The 24,661-nt window shown below is 57.3% G+C and overlaps 2 protein-coding genes across 4 annotated transcripts in view; both read left to right on the top strand.

Annotated features, from left to right (window-relative positions):
* The window catches only part of ITGA3 (integrin subunit alpha 3), a 29,316-nt gene extending 25,874 nt beyond the window's left edge, over nt 1–3,442 (top strand). The window contains exons 24-26 of the mRNA XM_047081055.1: nt 993–1,118; nt 1,506–1,650; nt 2,407–3,442. Of these exons, the coding sequence (XP_046937011.1) occupies nt 993–1,118; nt 1,506–1,616 (237 nt within the window). The 3' untranslated portion in view covers nt 1,617–1,650; nt 2,407–3,442. The remainder of the gene's footprint in view (nt 1–992; nt 1,119–1,505; nt 1,651–2,406) is intronic.
* Nucleotides 3,443–8,450: 5,008 nt separating this feature from the next.
* Nucleotides 8,451–24,285, top strand: PDK2 (pyruvate dehydrogenase kinase 2). 3 transcript variants are annotated; one of them, XM_047081052.1, is made up of 11 exons: nt 8,451–8,670; nt 10,556–10,697; nt 17,351–17,422; nt 17,816–18,000; nt 18,549–18,638; nt 18,861–18,938; nt 21,346–21,422; nt 21,515–21,613; nt 21,777–21,884; nt 22,500–22,613; nt 23,192–24,285. In XM_047081052.1, the coding sequence occupies exons 1-11, from the start codon at nt 8,553–8,555 to the stop codon at nt 23,330–23,332; spliced, it is 1,224 nt and encodes a 407-aa protein (XP_046937008.1). In that variant the 5' UTR covers nt 8,451–8,552; the 3' UTR covers nt 23,333–24,285. The 3 variants fall into 3 exon arrangements, with proteins under 3 accessions (XP_046937008.1, XP_046937010.1, XP_046937009.1); XM_047081054.1 differs by having other exon boundaries at nt 23,182–24,285; XM_047081053.1 differs by lacking the exons at nt 8,451–8,670; nt 10,556–10,697; nt 22,500–22,613; nt 23,192–24,285 and adding an exon at nt 12,515–13,214 and having other exon boundaries at nt 21,777–22,487.
* Nucleotides 24,286–24,661: the final 376 nt, after the last annotated feature.

Raw genomic sequence — 24,661 nt, 5'->3', positions numbered from 1 at the left:
ATATATAGTCGTAGTCAGAAAAAAATTTTCTCTATTTAAATATATATACATTGTGTATATAAATAAGTAATGTAATATAAATATATAAATATAAATGTATAAAAATATATATACATTATGTAATATAATTTTATAATATAATACCATATATAACATTTATATGCTATGTATGGTATATTATATTACAATGTTATGTATTATATATCATATTATATATAATGTTACATATAATTATAACAATATTGTATAATATATTTTATAATATATACTTTACATTGTATATAATATATTATAATGTATTATTATATAACATGTTGTAATATATGTAATATAATTTTATATTATAATATACATACACATTGTAGGGGAAGAAATATGATGCTATAAGCTCTGCATTCTTTATTTTTTTGTAAATATTTGTGGAGTGCTTGTTACGTATCCGGCAAACACATTTAATCTTTCCCAGTAACCTTTGAAGTAGGTATCATTCTCAGAGTCTCCATTTTACAGAGAGAGGTTAAGTAACTCTCCCAAGGTCACGCAGCTAAGGAATAGCACACGTGGGACTTGAACCCAGGTAGTCTAGTTCCAGAACCCATGTTCTTGGCCACTCTGCCGTCCTGTGAGGTAGGCATGATGATCTCCCTATTAGAGAGCATGAAATGTACATTCCAAGGGGAGGAATTACTTGTCCAAGGCCACACACACAGCTCATCCAGGATGGGGCTGGGGCTCAAGCCGGGATGGGTAGGTTACAAACCCAGATTCCAGGCTGCCTCCCAGATCTGATGCTGGTCCTTTGCTGCCGGTCTGCACCTAGGGAAAACCAGAGAGAATGGAGGCCTCTGCCGCCGTCAGTGGGCGGGCAGGGGCTTTCTCTGGTCCCGGAGTGCCCCCTGCTGGTAGCAGGTCAAACAGCAGGGTCCTGGGCCCAGCATGGGGCCCCAGGGGGCAGACACAGGGCTGAGCCTCTTCCCACGCTCGCTCGCCAGTTCTCCGTGGACATTGACTCTGAGCTGGTGGAGGACCTGCCAGCGGAGATCGAGCTGTGGCTGGTGCTTGTGGCCGTGAGTGCCGGGCTGCTGCTTCTGGGGCTGATCATCCTCTTGCTCTGGAAGGTGAGGACCCCAGACCACCACTGGGACTTCCACTCTGGGACCTCCCGCCAGCAGACCCTCGCCAGCCCTCCCTTCACCCCATTCCTCACGTCTCCCCCACCCTTCCCCCATGTCATCCCCACCTTTCTCCCCAGCTGCCAGTCGCACCCCCTGTCCCATCCTGACCTCACTCACCAGGATATTCCTGCCTGGCTAATGGGGGGGGACCTGCAAGCTGGAAAGGAGAAGCCAGGAAGCTCTGGCTTCCGGCCACACCACCAAGCTGGGGCTGGGGCCGGGGGCCTAGGCATCCGGGCTCCGCAGCCCTAAGCCCCTGCCCATGAGTGCTGCTGGCAAGGACCCCCCAGCTCCCCCTGATGGCCCATCCCCACCTCCTCCCCTCCGCAGTGCGGCTTCTTCAAGCGAGCCCGCACTCGCGCCCTGTATGAAGCTAAGAGGCAGAAGGCGGAAATGAAGAGCCAGCCGTCAGAGACAGAGAGGCTGACCGACGACTACTGAGGGGGGGCAGTCCCCCGCCCCCCGGCCCACCCGGGTAACGCGGCCTCCGGGCCCTCTTCCCTGAGCCTCGCAGCTGGCCGGGGCCTCTGACTCTGTCCTATCCGCTCCTCCTCCCCATGGGCCCTCTCTGCACTTCACTCTGTCCCCAGCACCACCCCTAAAAGCAGGCCACTGGTCTCCCTCCACTCCCTGGGAGAGCTCAACGTGTCTTCTCACTGCCTCCCCTGAAGACTTGGGGTCCCAAGAGGGGGCCATAAAATGCTCCCCATGCCCCTTGGCTTTCTGGGAAAGCTTTCTTGGAAAAGGATCAAGGCCAAGGCGAGGCCCCATCTCTAGGCCACACAGCAAACTTCCGGAGTGAGTCTACACCTCCTGAGAAGGACGGGACTAGTATAGTCCTTCTCCTGGGAACTAGTACTTTTCCTCCTTGGAGCCCCCCCCCCCCCGCCCCCAGGTGACAAACTGGCCCCACCCCCACCCCAACGGCATGGTCAGGGGAGACCACCACCCATCCTGGCCCTCTCATCAACAATCTCAGTGCCCCGCCTCTGTCTCCATCTGCCTCCCTTCTCCTCTCTGCCCTCCTCAGCTCCTCCTTCCTCTGGGGCGTGGGGTGGGCAACCTCGCCCTCCCTGTCGCGGTGCAGGGAGATGGCATGTGTTTGGGTCAGGGGGTCCCGGCTTTGAGGGCCTCTGGGTGGGGGGAGGAAGCGGCTGGGCACAACTTACTGCAGCCCGGATTGCTGGATCTCTGATACCCTTCCTCTTCTCCACCCCCCACCCCAATGCAGTGCGACTTCTTTAAGCGGACCCGCTATTACCGGATCATGCCCAAGTACCACGCGGTGCGGATCCGGGAGGAGGAGCGCTATCCGCCTCCAGGGAGCACCGTGCCTACCAAGAAGCACTGGGTCACCAGCTGGCAGAGTCGGGACCGATACTACTGATGTCCTCCCCGATCCCACCCCTGCTCCCCCTGGTGCCCCCTTCTATTTATCATAAGTTATGCCCCAGACGGTCCACAGGGGCCACTGCCTTTGGCTGGCAGCAGCAGACTCAGGCACATGCACCTCTTCGAGCACGCGCGTGGGCTATCCGGCCACGGGCTCCCCGCAGGAGGGCCAGGGTCGCGGGCCCTGCAGTGCTCACCGCAGCCCTGGGCCCTGGACACACGCGGGCCCCCCTGCTTGTGGCCTGTGCTTGTGCCCCACGGCTGGCGCGTGGACATGCGTGGCCCTGCCTCTGCCTGTGCCAAAACCAAGCCAAAGGGCCTCCACCAGAGCCAGGAGGAAAATGCCCCCGCTGTGGTGACACCTCCCCCATGCACACTGGACCCATCTTGAGCCATAGTCACTGGATTGACTCTGCTATTAAGTCTAAAACTACTGACAAGGAACGGCGCGCCGGGCCCCCAGCTCCCAGCACCCATGCCAGAGGGCGCGGGGGCCTGCCTCAGGTTGCCCACCGTGGCGTTTGCAGGACTGGGCGTGCTCAGACCCAAGAGCAGAGTGAGCTAGAAGGAAGGCCCCCGAGATGGCTTTCCTTCACGGACCTCTGTGAAGCCTCTCTCCTCGGCCACGTCCCGCACTGGCGAGGAGAGCAGTCTGGAGGAACAAAGATGGACAAAAGCCGCTGGCCAGCTCGACACGTGGCGGCGGGACTGCCCTGGGAACTCAGTGGAACGCTCAGCAGAGGAGGGGACCAGTCCTGGGCCAAGGAGACGTTGGACGTAGAGAGGAGATAGCACTTCTTACCCACCACTACCGCGCAGGCCTCTGAAGGCCTGGAGAGACCATCTCCCCCCCCCCCCCCCCCCCCGCAACACACGCAAGATCACAGAGGGAGCGACACTTGAATGTAGAACAGGGAGGGAGCCCTGGCCCTGCCCCCTGGGCAGAACCTATTCTGCCCTCACTGACCATGGGGAGGGGACCTAGAAGGAGAGTTCTTGGCTGTCCTTGGCTTTCTCAGAGCCAACCTAGCTCTGCCTCCTCCCCCGTGGGTAGGTCCTGAGGCCCAGTCTAGAAGTTGAGGCCGGTTCCAGGGAACCTCTCCTGACCCCTGCCTCTTGGCGGTTCCCTTTTCCAGTCCCTGTCCCCTTCCATGGTACTGTAGCGGGAGGCTCCCTCCCCCTCCTTGTGCCTTCTTTGTATATAGGCTTCTCAGGCGACCAATAAACAGCTCCCAGTTTTTATGCACTGCATCGGCCTCCATTCACCCCCACCCTGTACCAACCCCAGTTCGGTCTGTTGGATAGTGATGTCATCTAGCTGACCCCTGGGCGGACAAAGCCAGGTGCGGAGAGGGATCTTAGAGGTGGGGAGGGGGACATACCAGCCCCTCCTGTCAGTGATGTCCTGGTCTAAGGGATGGTCGTGGACGTATAACTGAGATCCAGAACCTAAAGTCAGGGAGGGGACCTGAGTGGACTGGATAGAATCCCAAACGGCTTCTTGGTGCGCAGTGTGCTGGCCCTGGGGAGGGAGGAGGGAGGGAGAGGTGGTGATGTGCAGGGTCCGGAAGAGGCAGAAAGCTACTCTGCTGTATAGAAACAGGTAGTCCTGGATACTGATGCAGGGAGGCTGAGTGCGAGGGCGGAGAGCCAAGAACCTTCATCCAGTGGCTGGGTTCAGATAAGAACCCGCTTTTCTGCTGCAATTGCACCCAAACCCCCGCCCCTAGGCACCATGTTGAGTAGATCAGAGGGCGAACCAGGGACCCAAGACTGGAAAGACGGAAAGGTCCTAGTATCTATTGCGCAGACTCTGGGCAGGGGTACCTGCAGTCCTAGTCTTGTGGTCACTGCTCCAGGGCTGCTTCGGTACTGAGCCCCCTCGGCCCACATTATTGGCCCAAGCCCTCCCTAAGGCCCCCTTTCCATATGAGCCTGGGAGGACTGGGAGGACGGAGCTTTCCCCATGACTTCTTTGTCCTAAATTGTGGTTTGGGTCCTTCCGTCAATCGTCCTCAAAGCTATGGCCTTTGGAAGACTTCCCCGGAGGCTGAAAATTACACTCAGTGAAGCCTAGAGGCAGATCCTCTATTCAGCCGCTCTGAGAGCGCACAAACCCAGGCTTTTCTCCCAGGACCCCCTGCTGATGTCTGCCTGGGTGTCTCCCAGCCTGCCTCACTGACTGCCCCTCACTTTCTGGGCTGGGATTGCCCCTTTCCGGGATGATTGACAGTGGAAGCTCCAGTTCCTCCAGGAAAACCCCAGCCACTACCCAAAACTCTCAGAACCAATAATAATCGGAACCCCCAGTTCATTTTCCAAAACCTGGGTTATTCGCTCAGTCGGGAGTAACACCACGCGTGGGGTGGCAAAGTCCAGCTGCAGAGCTCAGTCCGGCTCACTCCTGTCTTTTGCAGACACTTTCTACTTATGAAAAAAGGTGGGATCTAGGGATCTACGCTTTCCTCTGGCCACCTTCACAGGCTCAGCCCCCAGTCTCATATGTGTGTGTGTGTGTGTGTGTGTGTATGACAGACTGTTTATGCTTGGATGAGAACACAGTCTCTCTCTCTGTCTCTGTCTCTCTCTGTCTGTCTCTCTCTCTCTCTCTCACACACACACACACACACACACACACTGCAGTGTAAGTAGTCATTTTCAGGACTGGTGCTACACTTTTATGAAAGAAACATCATGGTAGAGAGGCGGCAATACCCACTTTATATAAAAGGGTCCTCGATCATGTCAAGCTTCTGGAGCTCCTTGGAGTCGTAGCACCTCCAAACTGTTCCCCAAGAGGGTCTCGGCTTTTGTGTCACTAGAAGGACCCATAAGGTGATTCTCCCCCTCTGGGCACATGGCTGCATGGCACTTCTTGGGCCTTCCTGGTTGGATGAGGTCATGTGACTAATATTGCCCAGTGAGTTGTGAGCAGAAGGGAAGTGGATCGATTCTGGGCTGAGAGAGTTAATTGCTGGGTGAGGCCCTCCCCGGCTTTCCCTCCTCTGCTGCTGCTGCTGTAGAAGCCTGGATTGAGAGCCCCCCTCCCCGCCCCCCACCAACCTGCATTGTATATATAGTGGGAAATCTGGGCATGGGGTGGGTGGAGGTTACCTCAGTATCACCTAAACCTAGCTTGACCACACCATGCCACTCCCGTTATCACCCTGCAGCAAGCTTTGCAGACCTAAGCACAGAGGCCACATTACAGAAGTCCAGCACTTTGGGGCACCTGGGTGGCTCAGTCGGTTAAGCGTCCGACTTCGGCTCAGGTCATGCTCTCGCGGTCCGTGAGTTCGAGCCCCGCATCGGGCTCTGTGCTGACAGCTCGGAGCCTGGAGCCTGTTTCAGATTCTGTGTCTCCCTCTCTCTCTGACCCTCCCCCATTCATGCTCTGTCTCTCTCTGTCTCAAAAATAAACGTTAAAAAAAAAATTCAAAAAAATAAAAAAATAAAAAAAAAAATTCAGAAGTCCAGCACTAAGGAGAGGATCACGGGAAATCTCTCTCCTACACCTACCCTCAGGGCTTACAGCCTTCTCATTATTACTTAAATTTTGACAATAATAGTAATAGCTGCTATTTACTGATTATTTACTATGTGCCAGGCCCAGGGCCGGGCTTTTTTTTTTTTTTTTTAATGTTTATTTATTTTTGAGACAGAGAGAGACAGAGCATGAACAGGGGAGGGTCAGAGAGAGAGGGAGACACAGAATCTGAAACAGGCTCCAGGCTCCGAGCCGTCAGCACAGAGCCCGATGCGGGGCTCGAACTCACGGACCGCGAGAGCGTGACCTGAGCCGAAGTCGGACGCTTAACCGACTGAGCCACCCAGGCGCCCCCAGGGCCGGGCTTTTTACATGTAGTATGCCACATACTCTTCCTGGCATCTTGAGGACTGCACTCACCAACATCATCAATGATGTAATTGCCAGCTGGAAGGATGTTTCGTTGTTCCTCCCTGGTGCCTCTGTGGCATATCTCCCTGGTGACCCCGATTCTATTTTCACATTCTTTTCCCTTCTGTGTGCCAGGTGCTATACCTGGGGCTGGAGATTGAGCAGTGAATTACACAGACACAGACATCCCTGCCCTCCTGAAGCTTCAAGTCTAATGGGGGAGACAGAGGAGTCAGCCGACGATTTCCACTCAGTGTGATAAGACCCAAATAGTGCTAAGGTTGGGAGATCCAAGGAGCCCTTGGAGGGAACCCATAACCCAGCCTGGTAGGGTCAGAGACTTGAAGAAGGAGCAGGTGGTGAGAAAAAAGAATGATCTCGGCAGAAGAGACAGCCTTTGTAACGTCTTGGAGATTGGAGGCTGGTTCAAGGCAGTAGATGATTATGGCTGGGAGTTAAGCAGGGGAATACGGAGAGATGAACCTGGAGAGTTAAGCCAAAGCACATCATGCAGCAGCAGGAAAGGCGCCAGTGAGAAGTGGAGTGCCACTGAACGGCTGTGAGCAAGGGAGGTAACAAGTTCATGGCCAGCTCAGTTGGAAGAGCATGGGACTCTTGATCTCCGGGCGGTGAGTTTGAGCCCCGTGTTGGGTGCAGAGGTGACTTCAATAAATAAAACTAAAAAAAACAAACAAAAACAACAACAGAAAACAAGTTCAGATTTGCATTTGAGAAGGATCCCTGAGCCTCAGTTTCCTCATTTATATAATGGGGATAATAACAGCACAATCGAGCCATCTGGAGAATTAAATAAAATAACGCATGCAAACAGTGCCCAGCACATAGGTTATTATTATTCGTTCAGCTAAGAGTCCCTGCCATTGTGAAGCCTTCCACATAGCTCGGTGGTGACTGTAATACATTGTTATACAGCAACTACTTACTTAAGCAGCTACCTCCCAAACTGAGAAATGAAACGATCAAGGGGAAAGACTACGTCTTTATTCTTTCTGTGTTTCCTGTTCCCAGCACAAAGCCCAGAGCCTATTGGGCACTTGGTCAGTGGGGCCCAAGAACTGAACAGTGAAAGAGTGAAAACATCAAAGGGGCAAGGCGGGGTCAGGACGTACCACCACGAGAGGGGGCGCCAAGTTCTTATGAGAGCTCAGGGCTACTGGGGAAGGGAGGGCTCCCCAATCCCCAGCACAGATCACCTGCCAGGACCTTTCTCTAAGGAAGCCCAGGGCGAAGATGGTCGCTTTCTCAAGTCAAATGAGTAGAGAATAATAAAATTAAGTGTTTTGTAAACTGCACTCATAGCGCCGATGCTAGCGGCTGCCTCCGCCGCCGCCAGTCCTTAGGGTTTTGACTCTGGGTGTCGCCTTTTCCCGAGCCGCTTGGATCTGTGTGGAAGCGGGTGGGGGCAAATCTGTATGAGGGGTGAGCATGGGCTTGCATCTTGATCCCGAAGTTTGCAAACATTTCCAGTCTAAATCACTGTCATCCGGACTGGGAACCCACCAGACCGTCCCCCTCGGGGAGCGCAAATGCGGATCCGGGCGGGTGAAACAGGTCCCTTTGGGAGGGAAGGGATTCGTTGAAAACTATCCGGATAATTTCAGGGAAGGCGAGCGAAGGAGATTCGGGGAGAGCGCGGGAAAGGAAGTGGAAAGGAGGAATAACGGACCTCTGGGGAGGCAGGGGTTAAGCGGGGCTTGGCCCGGAGGAGGAAAGGGCGGAACGAACGCTCGGGGGGCGGGCCCTCGGTGCTACCCAAGAAAACAACGGGCCTCGCCGGGCATGGACGGGTTAAGGGGGCGGGTCCAGGGGAAGCCACGTGCCGGGGCAAGAGGCGATTGGCTCTGCCGGGGTTGTTTGTGAGCGGCCATTGGCGACGTCAGAGCACCTCGACGAGCCGATTGGCCGGGGCTTGGAGGACTGCCGGGACCTGGGCGGGGAGGAGACCGCGGGCCCCAGTCCCTGGGCCGGGCTGGGCCGCCGCTAGAGCCAGCGCTGACCGCGGAGGGACTGGAGCCCGAGCCGGAGCAGCGGCCGCTGCCGCCGCAGCCGCCGCCGCCGTCGCCACCATGCGCTGGGTCCGCGCGCTGCTGAAAAATGCGTCCCTGGCAGGGGCGCCCAAGTACATCGAACACTTCAGCAAGTTCTCCCCGTCCCCGCTGTCCATGAAGCAGTTTCTGGACTTCGGTACGGAGTGCGCGGGGGGCGGCTGGCCGCGGGGGCCCGCGGGGCGCCGGGGGGCGGTAAGTGAAGAGGCCCTGGTCTTGAAGGATCAATGCGGAGGAGAAGAAAGGCCCTGCGTGACAGCGAAGGGTTGCTTGGAAGGGTACCAGGCAGGAAAGGGTTAAAGGGAGGGGGCCGGGACTGGCCCTGAAAGGGTTAAGGTGCCCTGGGGTAGAGCTCTGGACTAGGTCGTTAATGGGAAGTGGGAGCACTGACAAGGAGGGGTCCAGGTGTCTTGCCGGGCTTTGCGAGAGGTCTTGGAGTAAGGGGCAATGAGGCGATGATGTTAGGGCAGGAAGGGAGTGGCATGTATCCAGACAGAAAGGGTTAACGGTGGTTGCCCTAGTGGCTCAAAGGGTAGGAGTTGGAGAGGAAATAGGGCGGGGATGCTGGTGGCAGTAACAAGGCAGGATTGGGAGGTGCAACCATCTGGAAGAAGACCTGGCCTGGGCTGGGCACCCTGGGGTCAGGTGGGGCCCAGGCTCTTTCAGAAAGTGTCAACAGGAGGGAGGTCGCTGGTCCCTATGCCTCTACCCGCTGAAGGAGCTGGCCCCCAGCTGTCCCAGTGGGCAAGGACACTTGAAGAGCAAATCTGTTTGGGCCTGGCTCCCTGTCCCCAACCGGGCCAAGGCCTGGGGCACCATGAGGTGGAGTCAGGAGGCTTGCAGCCTTGGCTCTCCCTAGGTTTCTGGGCCAGGATCACCCACGAGCAGCGCACTGGGGGCGCCTCTGGAGCAGAAGCAAAGCTGTGCCAGTGTGGCGACTGAAACAGGCATTGTGTGGGCCCTGTCTGTCTACGTGTATTTCCGTGGTGCCAGCTGGGGATTAGGAGGGGATGCCCAGGTCTCTCAAGAGTTGAAGAGACAGTGCCTGGCTCGAGTTACAGCTGCGTCACCGATGGGAGGGGGTGGGGAGGTGGCAGCCAGGACACAGGGCCCCTGTTCCCCAGGACTTGTCTGCCTGTCCCCCTGCCCTGTTCGAGCCGTCCCCGTGTAGGAAAGCCTCCTGGGCCCATTCCCAGCCACCAGCAGTTGTCCGGTCCAAACTGGACTCCAGTTATAGAAATGGGCTAGGTGGAGCTCATAGTAGGGTTGGGTCCACTTGTAGTGCAGTGGGGGAAACAGATCTTCAGAAGGACGGTGACATACCCTTGGTGGCGGAGTTGGGAGCAGAACTTGGACTCGAATCTAGGTCTTCTGACCCTAGGCCATGGCCTTAGTCTATCACTTGGTCTTCATCTTGAAGCCAGACCAAGGACCAAGGTATTTGGGTTCCCAAGCCTGGGCCCTGCTTGCCCCACAGGCAGGCATTAATGCAGGAGCAACTCTACAGTGGTCATCAAGACCAGCCTAGGTGAGGACGGACTGGGCCCACAATGACACTGGGCCCCTGCAGCTGCGATGGACCAGGCTTAGCTCCCCTCGGCCATTTCCAGCCCCGGGAAGGGGTGGTTTTCCCGGGCTCCTCTGCCCACCTGGATCAGCCCCACCCCACCCCCCCTACTCTGCAGTTGGAGCTTCTGCTAAGAGAGACAGAAAGACACAAAGTGAGGTCGCTTAGGCCAGAGGCGGCTCCAAGAGTGCCTGGGAGTGGCCCTGTCCCCTGTGGTAGAAGGCAAGCAGGGGTCAGTGGGGGCTGGGGAGAGGACGCAAGCTTGAAGAGGGTTCGGAGGGGTGGTATGGAGGTGAGAACAGTGCAGGGGCTTAGGGGAGCTGCTTTGCTTTGTGCCCCTGGTCGCTTCTCTGCACTCTCAGGAAATGAAGGATTTTTTTTCCACCTGACCCTGAGATGATCAGTGGCTCCAGTGGTTTGCAGCTGGGTGGGCTCCCCCCTCTCTCTCTCCCTCTAGGGTCCAGCAATGCCTGTGAGAAAACGTCATTCACCTTCCTGAGGCAGGAGCTGCCCGTGCGCCTGGCCAACATCATGAAAGAGATTAACCTGCTTCCCGACCGGGTGCTGAGCACGCCCTCGGTACAGCTGGTCCAGAGCTGGTGAGACCCCTGGCCACTCCCACTCCGCTGCCCATGCCGCTGCCAGATGCCCCTGGGCTCAGAGATGGAGTCTTTGTGCTTCCAGCAGCCTTGAGGGAGGTGGGGACAGTGGGGAAGCACAGAGGCTCCAAGAGGCTAGAGAATTGCCCAAAGTCAAGTGGAAGGCGAGGCCAAGGTAAAGCTCCTAGCCTCCATGCCTGTGGGCCATCCCTATCCTTCACCACTCTCCTTCCTCTGGAAACCCAGGATCCCCCTGGGAAATCGTTTTCCGCAGCCAAAACTCAAACCAAGCTCATGTCGCCATTCGCCACTGGCCCTGGTTCTGAAAAGCCAGCACCTACCGGGTAACGTTTATCTGGGGCAACATTGTAGGGCCAGGGAAACAGAAAGAAACGAATTTTCAAATTATGTAATCCAAGCTACAAGTCAGACTGTTTTGGATGTTGGGAAACACTCAGACCCAGGCCTAGTACCTACCCCCAAGAACTTCGGAGGGGCAAGGCCCAAAAGTCGTAGCAGTAGCAGAGGGAAATCCTCAGCAAAGCTCACTCTAGAACTCTGTCCCAGGTTAAGTAACTGGATGGCATCAATCAATGGCCAGTCACGTGAAGAACAAACAGGAGTTTGTAAGGGGCACGAAAGTGGCTAATCATTGTTGGTCTTTGGTGGTACCTGTGCAGAAGCCCTTTGCTAGCTCTTCTTGCAATGGTGTGATGTGGCTGTTGGATTCAGGAGCATGGGTCCACACCTGCTGTGAGCCCAGGGCCGTGCTGGGTACGGGAAAACAGCAGCAGCAACTGCCCTCAGGGAGCCTGCGATCTGGTAGGGAGCAGAGTGGGTAAATTAAGAGCTCCATAGGTAGTGGTGGGAGCAATGAGCTGCTGAAGAAGAGTTACTTTTACTTAAGAACCAAAATATTAAAAAAAATTTTTAACGTTGGTTCATTTTTGAGAGGCAGAGAGAGGGAGGCACAGAATCCGGAGCAGGCTCCAGGCTCCGAGCTGTCAGCACGGAGCCGGACGCAGGGCTCGAACTCACGCACCGTGAGATCATGACCTGAGCCGAAGTCGGACGCTCAACCGACTGAGCCACCCAGGCGCCCCCCAAGAACCAAAATGTTATTCAAAAGTAACATCGGTTAGGTTTTTCTCCTCATTGTAGAAGCATAACATGCCCACTTTGACATTTGGAAAACACGGAAAAGCAGCTGGAAGAGAATGCCAGCCACTACTCTCCACCCCGTAACCAAACACTGGTAGCGTTTCATAAGGTTTTATTGGGGCCTTTCCAGCATTTTTGCTACGCGTGGATAGGCACACGCAGGACTTTCTCCAACTTAATGAGACGCAGTAAGGAAAGCGTTTTGTGCACAAGGCCAGGCACATAGAAGGTGCACACTGAGTCAGAAAGTTGTGGGGAAGGGGCACCTGCCTGGGTGGCTCAGTGTATTGGGCGACTCATGATCTCGGTTCAGGGGTTTCGGCCCCGCACATGCCTCTGCGCTGGTGGCACAGAGCCTACTTGGGATTCTCGCTTTCCCCTCTCTCTTTCTGCCCCTCTCCCTCGCATGCACATGCTCTCTCTCTCAAAATTAACAAACGTTTAGAAAAAGAAGCAGAAAGTTGTGGGGAAGTTGAAATGGACGCATAGCGGAGGCAATACATCCCTGGGCCTTATAGGGTGCCTCCGTGAGCCTAGAACTAGAAGGAAGGGAAGGGCATTCCAGGCCTTGGAACTGCCAGTGCCAAGGTGTAGAGGCAGGCCTCTGAGACCTCACTCTGTGCCTATAGTGCTTTGGATACAAACTGTGAAGGGGGGGTGGGGGGGGAGGGCGGAAACTGGTCTTCCTATAGCCCCACCAGGTCACCCCTCGCTGGGCCCTGTCCCTCTGAGGTGCAGGACATCTGAGCCAGCCGGTATTTCCCACCATGGGGCGTGTGGAAGTCGCAGGGAGGAGACAGAAGGTGCCATCTGGTCCCCCGCTCCTCCTCCGGCTCTGCCCGGCTGACTGGCTGACTGCCTCTCCAGCAGGTCCCTGACTCCAAGACAGGCCCTCTCGGGCCCCTCCCGGGACGCCGTGTTCCTAGGAGAGCCGGAGGATGTCTGTCAGGGTGTAGGGGAGCAGGGAGCTGCTGAACTGCCCGTGACGCCCCCAGGCTCCTGCACAGGCCACTCCTGAAAATGAATTGCACATGGGCGGGCTTGGCCTGGCTTTTCTTCCCTGAAAGCTTGGAAGTGGCGTCCAGCAACAGAAGGTGGGAGCGGAGTTAGACAAGAGAGAACCCCTCCCGGTGGATGATTTAACTCACAGGAGAGCAGGCGACGGGACTGCTAGAGTGAGTGTCCTGGTGCACTGAAGAGAAGCCTGCTGAGGTTTTTTTTCCAGAGAACGGGCATCGGCCGGCTGCAGCAAGAGAAGCTGAAGTGTGAGGGGAGGAAGGACTTTCCGATGGGGACGAGGTGGCTGCCTGTGAGAGAGTGCATACCTCCTCCAGGAGCTTGGACGCAGAGGTGGAGGTGGGCAGGGTTCGCACGACAGCAGGGGGACAACATACCAAGGAGCCTGGCAGGAGGGCCACTGTCCTCAGAGTCTGATGGGTAGGGAGGAAATGCCGTCCCTTGGGAAATGGGAGAGGCCTGTGCAAATGCGATCAGAGGCAGTGGTGCTAAGATGTGGCGATAGCTAGCGAGTTTCTCAGCTGCCGAGAGAGTCTAGGCAAGGGTGGGGGGTCAATGTGGACAAGCTGAGCATTCCTGGTTTTAAATAAACCTGATAAATTGTTTCAACCAGACAGACCTGGTGCAGAGGGCGCCTGTTTTGGAAGCGACTGGAGGAGAGTAGAAAGCCCTGGTCGTTGGTGTCGGTGTCAGCACACTTGACTTTGAGGCTTGGCTTTGCTGCTTGCTGGACCCTTCATCCTTGGCAAGCCTCTGGCCTCCCTGAGCCTCGGCTTCCTCCCCCGTAAAATGGGGATCCATCCTGTTTCTAAGGGCAGATGCCACCGTTAGATGCCCCGAGCTCCGGGGCGGCAGTCCCTCCAGGCCAAAGATCTGTGACTGTGGCCGAGGTTCTCTTAGACAATGTGGTAATAATAGCGATGGCAATGACCAAAGCAAACAGACCCGGAGGGCCTGCTGTGCATCAGGAACTAGGCATGTCCGTGTATTCCCGCACTTAGCGCTCCCGACCGCCCGAGGAAGGAGGCCTTGTTTTTATCCCCATTTCATAGATGAACAGGCTGAGGTTCAGAGAGGTGAAGACACAGGTGTGAGATCACTCAGGCTGCTGGTGAGAGAGCCGGGACTCCAGCGGCGGCCTTGTGACCTGGTGGCTGCGTTCATGAGGGGAGGGGAAGAGTGCTGTGTTTGGCGAGGTGGGGGGGGAGTGGGCAGCGACGTGGATCAGAGGTTTCCACACTCACGAAGCGAGTCCTCCACAGACAGTAGGGCTCCCCTTATCGGAACGTGTGCCGCCTAGGGATGCTGAGCACGGAGCAGGAGAGAAAGCCAGCCCAAGGAGGAGGGCGTGGCGCTGGTAGGCGTGTGCTTCCAGAAGGTAGGGGGTTAAGTGAGGTTAAGAATCTCCTGCCACCAAGGGGTGGCAGGGAAAGGGGACGGGGGCCGTATGGCCAGCACCTTCTCATGAACCTCCCTTGCCCGTCAGTGAGGTGTAGACCCTGCACCCCAACCCTACAGGAACCACGGCCCTTGAGAACCCAGGGCCCGCCGTACCCCAGGCATGGGGCTGGGGCTGGGGCCAAATCATCACCGACCCCTCACCCGCTCCTTCCAGGATCAGAGTTAAGACTGAGAACCTCAGAGTGCTATTGCCGCGAACCCCACTTTATAGCCGGGGACCTGAGCGGCTCAGCGGCTTCTGTAGCCACAGGACCCGAGTCTGCCTGGCTCAGGGATTGCACCCAGCACCCCTCCACAGAGCAGCTTCCATCTGGACGATGCAGGACAGGTCTGTCACCTCCCCCTCCTCAAATGGCCACGGCCTCGTTCACACTTCTTATTCCCAGCGGCTGTGGACATTATTGCATGGTGTGCGCTCGCCCCCTCCACCTCGTCACACGTTCTGCCACCCCCACCCCTCCCCCGCCTCCCAAATCCAGGGCTCTGGGCAGGCTGGAAGGCCCCAGAAGGCAGGCGCCCCGGGGTCTGATTTGCTGAGGTCGGCAGGCCCAGGCCTTCCCTAGGGCAGCTGTGTCGGGCCCCCGCTGCCGGCTGGGCCTGCTCTGTCCGGCCATGGGTTTGGGGGGGCGGATAAACCTGGAAGTGAAGTGGCGTGCCTGTCGTTGCACCACCGCTTTCAGGCCTCCCGGGTCCGAGCCCAGTTCTTTTCTCCGGCCCTCGGAGCGGGGGGGGGGGGGGGGGGGGGGGGAGGGCAGCGCAGGAGCCAGCAAGCCTCACTCCTTCCCCGGTGCCTCTCCCTTTAGGACCCGATCGTGACATCCGGTGCAGCAGACCTTGCAAGGCTTCAGGCGGGGGCCGGGGTCCTCTGGGAAAATCCTTCCCATCCTCTCCTCTCCCCTCCCGAGAGTCCACCGGGGAGGACTACTCCCCGGAAGGAAAGGCCCTGCAAGGCAGGCCAGCAGGGGTTCTAACCCAGGGGTTCTGGGCTCCACTCCCCAGCTGGTTTCCTCCCCTTCCTCTCTTCTACGTACCCCAGCCTTGCACCCTTGCAGGTGTTCTCCCCAGATCCCCTCGCCCTCCCAGAATCCTGAGCGTGAAGCTTATCCTGGGCATGGCGGTGAGGGGGCGGAACAGGGATCTGGCGGCACACAGCCTGCGAGAGAGAGAGAGAGAGAGAGAGAGAGAGAGAGAGGCCCTGCTCTGCACGGTAGCCCCCTCATCTGTGGAATGGGTGCAGCAGGAGCACCTAGCTCCCAGGTTAACGTGGAGGCTAACGTAGGGGAGCAGGCAAGCACAGGGCCGAGCCCTGTCCGAGCCTGGCCCCCTGGAAATGCCGGCCGCCATCACATCGGCCCCAGCACTGTGAGGACCAGTGTAGGTGGCGAGCAGCTGGCCACACGGTGTGGACTTGAAGTCAGACAGACGTGGATTTGAAGCCCAGCGCGACATTTAAACCTCCACTCGTGACAAGGACGCACATCTAGAGAGTGCTCACTGTGTGCTAGGCGCTGGGCCAATGGTCACGTTCGACCCTCACTGAAAGGTAGCAATGGCAGTAGGTACAAGACCCTCCGTTTTCCTGAGGCGGAAACTCAGGCCCAGAGAGGCTGCACGACTTACACAGGCAGCACAGCCACGAAGTGGGAAAGCCGGGACGGCGACTCAGTAGAGCCAGCCCCCAAGCCAGCTCTCCCACTCTCTCCTCCGCTGTCTGAAGCAAGAGAGGGAAGACAGCGGTTGGTAGGTGAAGGGGGAAGGGTATTCTGCACAGAGGGACCCGCGGGGACACGGAGGTGAGCGTTTTGAGCAGACGGCACTACGGGGTGGCAAGAGTGCCGGAGGCTTGAGTCTTCTCTTACACCACCTCCCAGCTGTACGGCTGCTTCAGGCCTCAGTTGAGGAACCTGTGAAACGGGGCTAATTCCTGCTCGTCATACCTGTCAAGGTCAAAGCACTGTGTACAAAGGAATGCTCCTGCTGCGGAGGGGCCTCTCCTAGAGACTGTTGGGCCCCACAGCCCTCTGCCCCAGGCAGCCCCTTCCTGCTGGCTAGAAGTGTTTCTCCCGGAGAGAGGCTCCGTTTGGTGGCCTTCCCCAGGAGAACAGCCTGTGGACTGGGCATGTCAGCCGGGGCACAGCGGGGGTCGCGGCTCACAGGGGCTCTAGGTTGACACAGGCTCTGGGTTGATACCCTCTGCTGCCACGGGTGGGCCTGACTCCCTTTCACCGGCCGGTCCCCTGCTGCCCCGAGTTCAGGACTTCCTAACACTCCCCCGGTTACCTAGCTCTTTTGTAGATCCTGAGGAAATTGGCCTCCCAACGAGGCCTGTGGATGGGAGCAGTAGGCGGCCACGTACCCCTGTCGGGCCTTTGGAGTGGAGTGAGCTTTCCTGGCTCGCTGGGGGCTCCAGCCCCACCCATGGCCAGGGCCGGGCCTGCCTGCCCCACTCCTGTGTCCTTCCCACCTGCCCTTCAAAATCCACTCCCCTGGGCAGACTGCACGGCTCCCGTGCCCAGCCCAGAGTGTTAGGCTATAATCCTCACTGAGCCTGGGCTCCGACATGCCCCGGGCTGGCCAGCCGTGCCCCGTGGGATGAAACAGCAACCCGACAGGTCAGATGTTACAGTCGGTTTCCGTGAAGGGCGCTCAGGGAGGTTAAGTGACTTGCTCCAGCCTCCTCTCACTGCAGAATCTTGGTCCGTAATCCATGAGGCCCCGGGGGTGGGATGATCTCCAGTGCCCTCCTGAGACTGCCATTCTTAGATCCCAAAGCAAAGGTGCTATATGGGGGACCAGCAAATGAGAGATGTTCTTGCATAACTTACTGTGTTGTCAGGGAGATTCGCATACAGATGAAACGCATTGGGAAAAAGTGTGGTGCGGCCTGTCGACCAGTGCCGGCCGGGTCCGCCCACCGTAGGGGCGGGGCAGGCACGGGGCCAGCTGTCAGGTGGGAAGGGGGGCCGGGCCTGGCCTGGAGCTGAGGCCATGTCCCCCCTCCCCACTGCACACAGGTATGTCCAAAGTCTCCTGGACATCATGGAGTTCCTGGACAAAGACCCCGAGGACCATCGTACCCTGAGCCAGTGAGTGAGGGCCTCCACCGGGGGCAGGAGGGCAGGTGCAGGCGAGGGGGCGAGGGGTCACAGCCCAGATGCAGAAATGCCAGGAGGATGGAAGAAATGACCTCTGTCCTCAAGGCTATCTAGTCTGAGGGGGGAGTTGGCCCCTGGCCTCGGTGTCCCTGAGTCTGACTGGGGGATCCGAGCCCCTGCCCGTGAAGAGTTCCCAGCTGTCAGACAGGCGGTGGGAGATTCAGGGCAGGCTTGGGAAGCAGTGGGGAAGGCACCGTGTGTCCGTCAGGTTGGGAAGGGTCGAGTGAATGAAGGCTTGGCGAGAGGAGGTCAGAGGTGGGGAGGAGCCCGAGGGGGCCCAGGGTTGGGACAGGGCGGGGGGCCGACAGCCGCCGTGCCCTACAGGTTCACCGATGCCCTGATCACCATCCGGAACCGCCACAACGACGTGGTGCCCACCATGGCGCAGGGCGTGCTGGAGTACAAGGACACCTACGGCGACGACCCGGTCTCCAACCAGAACATCCAGTACTTTCTGGACCGCTTCTACCTCAGCCGCATCTCCATCCGCATGCTCATCAACCAGCACAGTGAGTAGGGGCTGGGGGAGGTGGCTCAGGACCCAAAAGAGGGATCCTGGCTCCACGGCGGAGAAGGAACACGGCAGCAACGAGGCGTGTTGTTCTCCGTGTTTGTAGGATGCAAAATCATGTTCCCTCCCTACACACTGTCCCGTGTGGTATTCGTCAAAACCCTCTAGTACTTTCGGCAACAGTTTGCTGTTCTGAGTCCCCCAGTCCCAAAGTATTCACTGTGATTGTTGAGAGATTGTAACCAGTTGAAAATCAAATGAGTTCCTCATGCTCAGATCATTTCTGACGCGGGACAGGGAAAATCATTTTTGTAAGTGGTTTAGCAGAAGGAGGAAGAAATGTAATGTGGGCTGTGTGGGGGAGGAGGCTCTCTGAGCAGACTTCAGGTCTGCAAACAGTCCAGACGGGGAGGAGGTGGGGGGGAGAGGTGTTAAGCATAGGGGTGGAGTCAGAGAGCCCTGGGGACAGGAGGGGAGCCCCACGGACAGCACCCTTCCTTCCTGCCTACAGCCCTGATTTTTTTTTTTTTTTTTTTTTTTTTACAGCCCTGATTTTTGACGGCAGCACCAACCCGGCCCACCCCAAACACATTGGCAGCATCGACCCCAACTGCAACGTCTCCGAGGTGGTGAAGGGTAAGCCGTGCCCGCCGTGCTGACCCACACGGAGGAGCCCCAGAGACCCCCTTCAGGCCACCTGGCCCGAGGCTGAGCCATTCCCCGGTGGGTGGAGGCCTCGTCCCCTTGGGTGTAATGTTAGCGATGCCCACCCCCCCCCCCCCGCCCAAGCCAGTGCCAAGAGGGCCGGCTGCCTGCCGGGACCGCTCCATTCCCTAAATGGCCCCTCTCTTCTCTCAGATGCCTATGATATGGCCAAGCTCCTGTGTGACAAGTACTACATGGCCTCCCCTGACTTGGAGATCCAAGAGATCAATAGTGAGTGAACAAGGCCGTGTGTGTGTGTGTGTGTGTGTGTGTGTGTGTGTGTGTATGTGTGTGTGTTTGTCTAAGGGCTCCGGAGTAGAAGGTGATATGGGAGAGTCAGGAAAAGACCTGGGGGGGGGGGGGAGAAAAAGGAAAAGCACTGGATGGGGCAGAAGCAGAGCTAGTATTGACTTATTATTAGCAGTATCATTACTAATTTATATTAAGCATTTATTAGGCAGTAAACACGCCAGGCGAGGCACTCTGTTCTCGTGGAGGCTACGTTCTTGGTGCTGGGTGTTAGCCAGTGAACAAATAATAAACAAGCTAATTTCAGATGGTGACAAGTGATGGGGAGGAAGCAAGATGAGGTCACACGACAGCGATGGCGAGGAGCGGTGTATTTAATAGGGTATCAATTTGGCTGCCCTTCCAGAATCCAGACAACAGTGGCTTAATTAAAAGAGAGGTTTCCCCCTCTCCAGCCCCTGGGGCAGAGCAGTCAGAGCTGGCCACCCACCCTGAGGTCTCAGTTCCAGCTGGAGAATGGGGAAGAAGATGTAGAAGGCAGGGCTCAGGGGGTGGACAGTCACTCCCTTAAGTCACCTGGCCATGCCCGGCTGCCAGAGAGCCTGGGAATTCAGTCTAGCTGGGCAGCCATGTGCCCGTTAAAACTTTGGGGGAGGGGGTGTCTATTACCAAAAGAGGAAGGCAAGAGGGGATACAAGAAGGTGGCTGCAAGGGTCCTACTTTGGATGGGGTGGTCAGGGACCAGCAGGACCAGTGAGATGGGCGGGAAGGGGTTGGAGACAGAGACCAGGGCACGCAGGGCCCATGGCCACAGACAGGAGCTGGGATTTTGTGTGCAGTGGGAAGCCCATTGGAGGATTTGAAATACAGCGATGCCAGGGTCTGACTTACGTTGCGAAGATATTTAGAGGTTGGAGGGGGTGGGTGAGACCTTAGGAAGACCGGTTAGGAGGTCACTGCAGGAATCCACGGGAGGAGGGCAAGGCAGCAGAGACGAAAAAAAGAGGGTAGATTTGATAAAAAGAAATAGAGAGGCCAGGACCTGCTGATGAATCAGGGGCATAGGAGAAAGGGCGATCAGGGATCTGGAAGTTTCTATACCCTTCCCCTCCCCCACCTGCCCCTTAGCCACCCCCTACCTGGGTTCCAGAAACCTAGGTAGGTATTTCATGCCTGGAAGTCATGCTGCCCACATCCTTAAGGCCCAGTTCAAGTTCAGGTCCTCGGAAAAGCCTTCCTGCACCTCCTAGAAAACATGGTTAGGCACCCACCTACCTCTGTTTGAATTCCTTGGGGACAAAGATAGAAGGGCAGAGACAGGCTACTTTACTTCAGTATCCCTGGGGTCAAGTTCAGGGCCTGGCACATAGCTCTGGGTACCACACCCAATGTGAAAGTCAGTTGTGTGTTTGTCCAGACTTGAATTTCCAAGATGGTAGGGCTGAGTTTTATTCAACTTTATGCCCCACTGCCCAGCGCAGGTCCTGAGATTCCTTCATTCCGTAATCCACTGCACACTTTTTGAGCTCCTGCTACAAAGCTCTGTGCCAGGTACCTGGAAAAGACACCAAGAAACTCTCCAGGCCAGAGCGATTCTTGAGGGGCAGAGTGCTGCTCTAAGAGTCATGTGCAGCACCTCTCCCCTCCCCCCACTGGATTAAAAAATCTCTCCAGGGGGCGCCGCTGGGTGGCTCAGTCAGTTAAGCATCCAACTTCGGCCCAGGTCATGATCTCGTGGTTTGTGGGTTCGAGCCCTGCGTCGGGCTCTGTGCTGACAGCTCAGAGCCTGGAGCCTGCTTCAGATTCTGTGTCTCCCTCTCTCTCTGCCCCTCCCCCACTTGTGCTCTGTCTCTCTCTCAAAAATAAATAAACATTCAAAAAAAAGAACTCCCAGGGATTCTGGTGTCCGGGTGAATGCTAGGAGGCTGGATATGGGATGGATAGATACTTCTTGAGTGGATGGGTGGCTCGATAAACAGTGGATCAAGGGCAGGATGGATCTGTACCCTCTGAATGCATGGATAACTGAGAAGGATAGATGTTTGAATAGATGCATAGTTGAGGGACAGTTGGATGGTTGAATGGACACTGGATGGGTAGTTGGAGGAATTCATAAATGTTGACCATTAAACATCAGTGGTTGGATGGATGGATGAACAGACGGATGGACGGACATTTTATAATGGATGGATACCGTATGAATAGATAGATGGTTGAACGGACGCCGAACGAATGGACAGCTGGGTGAACAATTGCCGGATGGGTGGGCCAGCAGATGGTTGGATGATAGATGGGTGGTTGAGTGCCGGGTCCTAGGTGCTGAGTGAATGAATGCAGAATGGTGACCTCTCGACAGTTTTCTGATCCTTGGTCTTGACTTTCCCCGCAGCCTCCAACTCCAAACAGCCAATTCACATGGTCTATGTCCCTTCCCACCTCTACCACATGCTTTTTGAACTCTTCAAGGTAAGGGGGCGGGGGATGGCCCTCCCTCTGTGGGGTTGGGGGTGGTTGGGCCAGGCCGCTCCCACTCATCACTTCCCCCTTTCCCTTCACAGAATGCCATGCGTGCAACCGTGGAAAGCCACGAGTCCAGCCTTGTCCTCCCACCTATCAAGGTCATGGTGGCCTTGGGTGAGGAAGATCTGTCCATCAAAGTATGTGGCTCTTGGTTTGGGGCCGGAGGACAGCGGGGTGGGAACTTCCCTCCCACCATGAGATGGGCTCAGAGAAGACCCTGGGGATGGGGACGACCAAGAGAGGGTCAGGGGTGTCAGGGTGTGGGCGGCGTAGCACTGACGACATATCCGTCTCCCCCAGATGAGTGACCGGGGTGGGGGAGTCCCCCTGAGGAAGATCGAGCGACTCTTCAGCTACATGTACTCCACAGCCCCCACCCCCCAGCCAGGCACTGGAGGGACCCCGCTGGTGAGACGGCTTCTCTCCAGTCCCCCCCGCCCCCACCTCCTAAAGGATGCCTGTCTTTTCACCTCATCAAACAGTCACTGTCCCCATCACTTGCCTCCTCGATTCCCGTGGTCTTTGTTCTTGTATGGCTGTGTGTGGTGTCAGTCACCTTTCCCAGTCTGGGGGGTTGGGGGGCGGGGGAGGGTACCTCTCCCACTCCCCCCACCCCCCAGCCTGTGGCTGCCTTCTGACCTGACCTGCAGGTATCTGTCTGTCACCTTTCCTCAACTCTCCCTCTCACACTAGGGCCCCACGAAGTTACTGCCTCTCCCTCTGCTTTGTTCACTCTCCAGCACCTCCCTGCCTTCCCAGCAGAACAGGAGGTGTGGGAACGGGAGCCCCTGGACCTGTCCAGACCCACTGGCTCCCAGGGCCAAGCTCCTCTGCCTCCCCTGCTTCCTACCAACCCCAGCTGAGACGGCTCAGCCTTTCTGGCTCCACCAGACCCATTTCCCTCACCCCTGGGGGATCCTGGGAATCCCCTGGCCCTAACCCCAACTCAGCACATGGGTCCCTGCAGCTCCAGGAGGCCCAGCACCAGCCTCCGCATCACGCTCCCTTGCTGCCCCCTTGTAGGCTGGCTTCGGGTACGGGCTCCCCATTTCCCGCCTCTATGCCAAGTACTTCCAGGGAGACCTGCAGCTCTTCTCCATGGAGGGCTTTGGGACCGATGCTGTCATCTACCTCAAGGTGAGGCTCCTAGACCGCAGGGCCCGGCTTGTGGGGTTTCCTGGCGTGTCGGCCTGCTGTTGGGTTTCTTCTCCATCCCCCCAGTCCTCTCCCCATTCCAGACCGGGAATCAGAGCAAAGCTATAGTTGCCCAACCCCCAGGCATTCCCAACCCGGCAGGCAATTTAAGGAAGTCCACGGTCTATGACCAAGACCCCTGTTCTGGGGGCCTTTGACTTCTTATACCCAGGAGGAAGGGGCGTACCATAGAGAACTTGTCATTCAGCTCAGGAAGAGACTGAGGCCCAGCGTCCGTGACCCTGTTCAAGGTCACAGCCTACCCTCCCTCTGCCTCCCTGACCCTTTCAGTGAGCAGCCTCCCTGAATGGGCACGAGCAAGGCGCAGAAGGGACAGGTCCTTTCGTGGGTCTTTCTAGGCCAGGGTCAGTTGTCTCAGCCAGTGTCTGGCACCTGGCTGGGCTGACTCAGACATGGTCACGTTCAGAGGCCACCACAACCCACCCGGGGGGGAAGGGCGATCTCCTGAGGAGTGGGTGAGGCGCTGGGAAGCGGGACGAGCTGACCCTAGTGCTCTCCAGGCCCTGTCCACGGACTCCGTGGAACGCCTGCCCGTCTACAACAAGTCAGCCTGGCGTCACTACCAGACCATCCAGGAGGCGGGCGACTGGTGTGTGCCCAGCACGGAGCCCAAGAACACGTCCACCTACCGTGTCAGCTAGGGGCCGCCTCGCTCCCCTGCACCTGAGAGGATGGACTGCTGTCTCTGGGACTGGCCACCACGGTGACCCTCCCCAGCACCCCCCCAGGTGGGGGGGAGGCTCCCCCTGATGACCAGCTTCTGTCTCTGTGGAAATCATGGTGACCAGTCCGTGGGGGGCCCCTAAGTGCCAATCTCTGTCTCCACGGAGACCCCTAAGTAGTCTCCCTGGTGTTCAGGCTCGGTGGGCGATGCCTGAGGACGGGGGACCGTCTCCATCCTGATGGGGTGTCCCAGAGCTATGTTTCCATGGCCGTCCTCCTTCTGAGACCAGGGCTGCCACTTTGCTACCAGGGGTCCTGGGTCCCCCTCACTGCCCTCCACGGCCCTGACCTTCCAAGTGGACACCCTGCTTGCCTTCTCCTCCTCCCCCAGCCCGTGCAGGCACCCTGGCCCTCGTCCAGTGTCAGCATTAGGAAGGAGCCGGGCGTCCCCAGGTGGAGAAAGGGCGTTGCACCCTTGGGCCCCTGGCTGGGGACCTGGTCCGACAGCGCCTCCCTCCACCCGGAGCTTTGAAGGTCAAGGTTAGGAGGCGGGAGTTCTCACCCAGGGCTCACCCTTAAAGTGGGAGACCCTGGGAGGCCCCAGAGATCAGCTGCCCTCAGCCAAGCTTCTCAGAGCCCCTCAGGCACCTCCCAAGCCCTCCCCTGGCATGTCCTCACATGCACACACCCACCTGCCGGCCCCACAGCCACACGGTTCCACATGAGCTCCAGACCCCACCTCCCACTGTGCCTGGACACGCAGGTGCTTGGGGTGGCTTTCTCCCTAGAATGCTCTATGTGCATAGCTAGTTTTATAGCCCTGAAAGCCCCCACCCTTCCCCTTAGCACACAGGGGGTTAAAGTTGTGTGTTCCTCCTAGTGGCTGTGATGATGACCGTGACATCCACAGTAAAGAGGAGATTGAATGAGACCATGTCCTGGCTGCTTTCCTGGGCGGGGGGGGGAAGGAGATCCACATGCATAAACAACACACGCAGACTGCGGTCCCTGTGACTACCGTATGACGCGCCCAGGACACCCGGCCCAGGGCATGACTCAGTGTCTACCACGAGCACAGCACCAGGCAAAGCCATCCGTTCAGAACGCCCGACAGTACAGCACCTGCTGACACCCCACCACCCTCAGGGCCCAGCGCAGCCTCCCGACCCAGCCCAGCTTCCCACCTGGGGCAGACAAAGGTCACTGGCACATCATAAGCGTTTATTGAAATAAATTGAGTACCACCCCCCTTCACATGCAGGTGGGCACCCACATAGCTCCTGATAGCTTCAAAGGCCTGGGTGCCT

This window comes from Lynx rufus, unplaced genomic scaffold, assembly GCF_022079265.1.
Source record: "Lynx rufus isolate CCGP_SWC_20201006 ecotype Redwood Valley unplaced genomic scaffold, mLynRuf1.p SCAF_18, whole genome shotgun sequence".
NCBI lineage: Eukaryota > Metazoa > Chordata > Mammalia > Carnivora > Felidae > Lynx > Lynx rufus.
The sequence above is the reverse complement of the archived record's forward strand: the minus strand, read 5'-3'. Positions and strand labels throughout refer to the sequence as shown.

What these genes read in the sequence shown, in the direction of transcription:
- PDK2 (XM_047081054.1), top strand. Translation starts at nt 8,553, where the DNA reads ATGCGCTGGGTCCGCGCGCTGCTGAAAAATGCGTCCCTGGCAGGGGCG. An exon ending in GGAGATCCAAGAGATCAATA is followed by an intron (nt 18,939 to 21,345) that starts GTGAGTGAACAA and finishes CTTTCCCCGCAG; the next exon opens with CCTCCAACTCCAAACAGCCA. An exon ending in AGGAAGATCTGTCCATCAAA is followed by an intron (nt 21,614 to 21,776) that starts GTATGTGGCTCT and finishes CGTCTCCCCCAG; the next exon opens with ATGAGTGACCGGGGTGGGGG.